This window comes from Gavialis gangeticus, unplaced genomic scaffold (assembly GCF_001723915.1).
Source record: "Gavialis gangeticus isolate Ggan-Ray unplaced genomic scaffold, GavGan_comp1, whole genome shotgun sequence".
In the NCBI taxonomy this organism is placed as follows: Eukaryota; Metazoa; Chordata; order Crocodylia; family Gavialidae; genus Gavialis; species Gavialis gangeticus.
Window position 1 is genome coordinate 200,436,654 of NW_017728992.1, and position 5,485 is coordinate 200,442,138.

At 44.0% G+C, this 5,485-nt stretch overlaps 1 protein-coding gene across 3 annotated transcripts in view; it reads right to left on the reverse strand.

The window, feature by feature from the left end:
• Positions 1–3,335: 3,335 nt before the first annotated feature.
• Positions 3,336–5,485, reverse strand: part of TRAPPC9 (trafficking protein particle complex 9) — a 1,079,595-nt gene continuing 1,077,445 nt past the window's right edge. For all 3 annotated transcript variants that reach the window (XM_019528205.1, XM_019528203.1, XM_019528204.1), the window contains one exon: positions 3,336–4,032. In XM_019528205.1, coding sequence (XP_019383750.1) covers positions 3,853–4,032 — 180 coding nt within the window. In that variant the 3' untranslated portion in view covers positions 3,336–3,852. The remainder of the gene's footprint in view (positions 4,033–5,485) is intronic.

Consider the following 5,485-nt stretch of genomic DNA (forward strand, 5'->3'; position numbering starts at 1 on the left):
TTGGGGGGGGGGGCGGTAGAGGGGTGAGAGAAGAGAAGAGATCTCTTCTCTTCTCTGGCCAAATCTGCAGCTTGTGTCAGCACTTGCTCAGAGAAGAGAAGAGAAGAGAAGATCCTCAAGATGACACAAACTCATTAAGTGCCCCTCCAGCCAAAATAACTGCCCACCCATTCTAGATCCTAGCCCTAGTCTCCAGAGTGTCTGCAACCCCACTCAACTTAGTGTCATCCATCAATTTGCTAAGCATGCACTTGATCTCATCATCCAAATCATGAATGAAGGTATTAAACAATACCCAAACCAGGACAGAGTCCTGGGGAATCAATCCCACTTGATACCTCCTCAATGACACTGAGTAATTGATGACTCCTTGTTAAGAACAATGATCCAACCAGTTATGAATCCACCTTATAATACTTTTATCTAGTCTATATTTCCTTAGCTTTGTTAATGAGAACAGGAAACCATGACAAAAGTCTTGCTAAAGTCAAGGTACATCACAGCACTGATCTCCCCTCACCCACAGAACCTCTCACCTTATCATAGAAAGAAATCAGGTTTGTCAGGCATAACTTGCTCTTGCTGAATCCATGCTGACTGTTTCTGATCACCTTGTTCCCCTCTAGGTGTTTCACAATGTGATTCCTTGAGGACCTTCTCTATGATTTTTCTAGGTATAGAGGTCAGGCTGACTGGTCCCTGGATCCTCCTCCTTCCCCTTTTTAAAGATGGGCACTTGCTCTTTTCTGGTCATTCAGAACCTCACTCAATAGTTCTTAAAAAGGATAGCCAATAGCTCCAAAATTATCTCAGCCAATTTCTTCAGTACCCTCAGGTGCATCCCCAATCTGGCCCTGCCAACTAGAATGCATCTAGCTTTTCTCAGTAATCGCTAACCTGTTCTGCCATTACTCTAGGCTGTTTGTCTCCTTCCCTATCTCTGCTGCCAACTGCACGTATGAGCTGGTAGCTGCCCCTATTTGTGAAAACTGGAGGAAAAAAAGGCATTAAATACTTCAGCCTTCTCTACATCCTCTGTGACCAGATAGGGATCTCTGGTCTTTCTCTTTCTTTTGTCATACCTATATAATCCTTTTTTGTTGCCCTTTATGTCCCTTGTCAGCTGCATCTCAAACTGTGCCACAGTCTTCCTAATTTTCTCCCTGCAAGCTCATGCGGTACTCTTATACTCTTCCCTAGCACTGTGAGTGCTATGTCCAATATGCAGGTTCCTTTGGTTACAATAACTCTTGTTTAGTACAGTCTTTCCATTGGCTTCCATCAGCTTTGGATCAGGCCTCTAATGAACAAGGAGTATTATTTTCCTGACCATTATAACTGAGGCTTGCACACTGGTATAGGTTTCATGCCACCCAATGCAATACAGGTCTTGCAGCTAGACACTGAAATATGTCCTTGGTGAGGTATCTTGAAGCACCCTGCTACTAAATGACTTGGCAATCAGCATTTTGGCCTCACAGAGAGGTAAATGTATTCTTTATAAATTTTTAGCTTCATCTATTCCCATCAATACCCGTATATGCACATTACTTTCTGGGGATTACTGAGTTAATCTTAATTTACAGTACATTCCAGTGTGGTGATCCACTAGCTGTACTGTATTGCACAGCATGATGCGTAGTGGGTGCATCTGACTAAATACCAAACTTAATTTGGTTTAGTTCCCCTTCTCCGCAGCTTATGCCTTAAAGCCCATGTAGTCATCCAGGAATACACAGAGAATGTGACCCCTTTACACAGAGCTGGGGAGGGAGCTCTGCTAAGGCCTGGCTGCTTAGCTTCTCTTCCCTATCAGGCCTTCCTTCCCTAAGAAGGCCAATGCAGATTCATGGAACAATTTCTGAAGTTACTGGGCACTACTCCCCTTTGTGGTCGACAAAATAATTTGTCATTCAAGATAAATACTTAGTCTGTAGATTCCCATCACCTTAAAGACTTCTTCCCCTGAAACTCTAAAGCTCTATATAGATCCTTCCCTCAATTCCAGAACAAAAGCTGATTAGGTTGTGACAAGTACCATTTTACAGAAAAACACACAGAAAATGTAGATACCATGGGCTGAAGCAAGAAGTTTCTTCACTTTTAGAAATCAGAGTTTCAGTAGGCATTTACAGCCATTCCAAATTTTCACAAATATGCATTTAATTGAGCCTGGGCCCAAACAATAAGAATTTTACCACTGACCTCAACAGGAGCGAGCCAGGAATCTACCATATTTGACTGTGTGTTCAGTTACTTGCATGTTGACGTAAAAACATGGCTCATGTAGGAACACACAAAAAGTTCCGGGCCACATTAAAAGTGTTTCAAACAGGAGCATTCATGGTTAAAGGGTGTTAACCGGTCATAAGTACCCTGTAAACATTTTAAAGTGGAGGTCTGCCCTTTTTCTCCCTGTGCTATAACTACTGCTTGGATAAATTCAGGGCTTCATTCTCTAGGGCAGCATTTCTCCACCTGTGGGTCACGACCGAAAAGTGGATCACAAGAATATATGAAAGCACTGCCAACAAACTTTAAACATAGATCAACAAGTTTAAAAAATGAATTCTTCTCTAAAGGAGAAAAACATGGGAAACGGTGCTTTTCCCTTGCAGGCTGTTAGAGTTGCGGCCTGCAAGGGGCTGCTTGGGGACCCCCATGCCCCACACCCCATCCTCCCACCCCATACACCGGGGGGGCTGGGGCTTGGGGGCAGTGGGTTGGGACTGGCCATCGATGTTTACAAATGGGTCCTGGTCCAAAAACGGTTGAGAACCACTGCTCTAGGACATCTTTAACCAGCACTAAATCAACCAGAGTAAGAGCATGCTCCTTGCTGAGTCTCCCTTCACTTCCCACCGCTCTGGCTCCAAGCTACATGCCACCCCAGAGGAGCAACAGAGTCCTAGCTGGACTCAATGATCTTCTGAGGTCCCTTTCAGCCCTAATGTCTGTGAAATCTGTGAAAAGCAATAAAAGCGATCAGATTAGCTTTGGTGAAATTTTAGATGCTTGCATGTGCCTTGAATAGCTGTGAATCGCCATGAAATGGGCCCATGGAAATCTTACAACATGGCTTAGCCATAGGCTTATCGCCTTTCTCAGAGGAGCATGTTTTTTCTACTTCCTTAGTGTTCCTGTTTCCAAAGGAAACAAAGGGAAGTAAGTGGACTGTGGCCAGCGGCCCAGGGAATGAGAAGAGGATAGTTCTTGAGGAGGTTCAGGCCTAGCCTATCAACAAAGCCTGGAGCCACATCTACTGCACCACGGCAAAACACATCAATGCTGCTGAGGACCTTGGAAGTTGGTAGGAAAGAAAACACCCAGACCACGGCTGTTGAGCTCATATTTATTGTGTATTTAAAAGAGACTGAAATACTCGGCAAAGTAATGAAGAGAGTGAGGAACAAGCAGAGGGAGAAACAGCATCTGAGGGAATACAACCCAGTGGGGCACACCAGGCATTTTATATGGGAGGGGGAATTGAACATTCACATGCAACTCTTGTTTGGGTGCTGAAAATGCATCAGTAGGTATCATTCAGGCCAGAGACCTTTACGCTGGCTAAATTCAACTCTACCGATATCAGAGAAGAATCCATCAGAGAAGAATTTGTTCCCCAGTGATTTTCAAGTGCTTACTGGACATAGGGGGGAAACATGGGGCATTCGATTCAGTCACTCCTTTCAGAATAAGCAAATCCAGCTGCAGACGTGAAGATCAGCCAATTCTAAAAGCATTTTGCTGTGCCGCTAAAGGCTGGGGTCAGATAGAAACCAACTGGGATCAAGCAGAAGACATGCCTAGCATTTCTGTGCACTATGGCTAATCCAACACCATACGGCACACCTACAGCTTAGTTTGGATCACGGGCTCCATAGCACGAATGTGAACGCTGGGCAGGCAGAACCAAGAGAGAGGAAGTTCCCTGCTGGTGCTGTCTTCATGAAATTTGATGTTAAGGTAGAAATCACCCGTGTAGAGAAAAAGAAGAGCTCCAAAGCAGACAGAATTTTTGGTGGGTTTCACCTGAAAGAGACAAGGTAGAAAAACCAGCAGAATAAAGTAAGTACGTTAAACACCACTTTGCAGTTCTGCAGCTTCATCCAATTTAAGGCTCTCCAAACGTTCTAGAAATATTACCGAATTAACAACCACCTCACTACACCCCATACCTAACCCCATGAATCATATTATCCCCACTATACCGGTACCGAAGCACTGAGAATGAAGTTAAATGAGATGCCCCAAGCTATGTGCCATGACAAGGTTGAACTCTAGCTAGAACGCAGATCTCTTTGAAGCCATCAGACCTTAGATGTCTTTGCCAGAAAACATCAGATGTTTTCTGAATATCCAGGGATGTCTACCTTTTAGCTGGTATTTAGTAAATTATGTATTAAAAGACTGAATCTTTTCATACTTGGTAAACACCCAGTTAAACATCGTTTACCTACTTGGCAGTAGCTAAATTCAACCCAGGAACTAATCTTCGCTATTCACTATCATTGGGTTAAATGAGTTTAGTGAGACATGGCAATGAAGGAGACAACCTGGCTTAGCTTGTTCCAACCGAGTATAATACACTGGGCACGTCTACACAAGATGCTAAGTCACTGGTCACAAACTGTGCAGCGTCTAAAAACAACCAGCCGTGCTCCACTACACTGTGCAGTACTGGTGGGTACTACGCAGTCATTTAGTACTTGCTAAAGCATCTCGATACCAAATGCGCAGTCCCGGGCACGTGTAGATGCATCCACTGGGTACTCCTTCACATTACATAAACCCTATCACCAGAAATCAATCTGCAATACACATAACACATTCTACTTTCATAGACCATAATTCAGCAAAGCACTAAGTATTTGCTTTTCTTTGGGCATGTGAAAAATCCCATTCTCATTCACTAAAACACTGAAGTAACTTTAACCTCATGAACAATAACTTTGGTTATTAGACTGTGGTTGGGATTTTTCACATGTTCAATGATAAGCGTGTGCTTCCGGGGCGGGCAATTATTTTGGGCAGAGGGCCACTTACTGAGTTTTGGCAAGCCATCAAGGGCCGCATGACAGGCAGCCAGGGGCAGATACATATTAATTTTTAAAAATTTTAGGGGCCCCATGGGCTAGATAGGATGGTCTGGCAGGCCGCATTTTGCCCAACCCTGGCGTAAGCCCTCTTTTTACCTGTTCAGGGTTTGCTGAATACAAGCTATAAGGTTAAAAGGGTTTTCTAAAGTTCTTCCACAGATTTTGCCTCTGGCTGGTGACCAACCATGTGAAACCCCTGCCCCAGAAGAACATATTTCAGAAAGTCAAAAGCAAGTGAATGGAGGGAACTGGAGAGCAAGGCTGCTTACCAATGACTGTTTTCCAACAGCCTCACTTTGCAAAACGTTGAGCCTCCCAAGAGGATCTAAGTACCCTCAAATGCGTCATTAAAGTTGTCAGACCCCAACTCCATGCAGTGCCCAGTG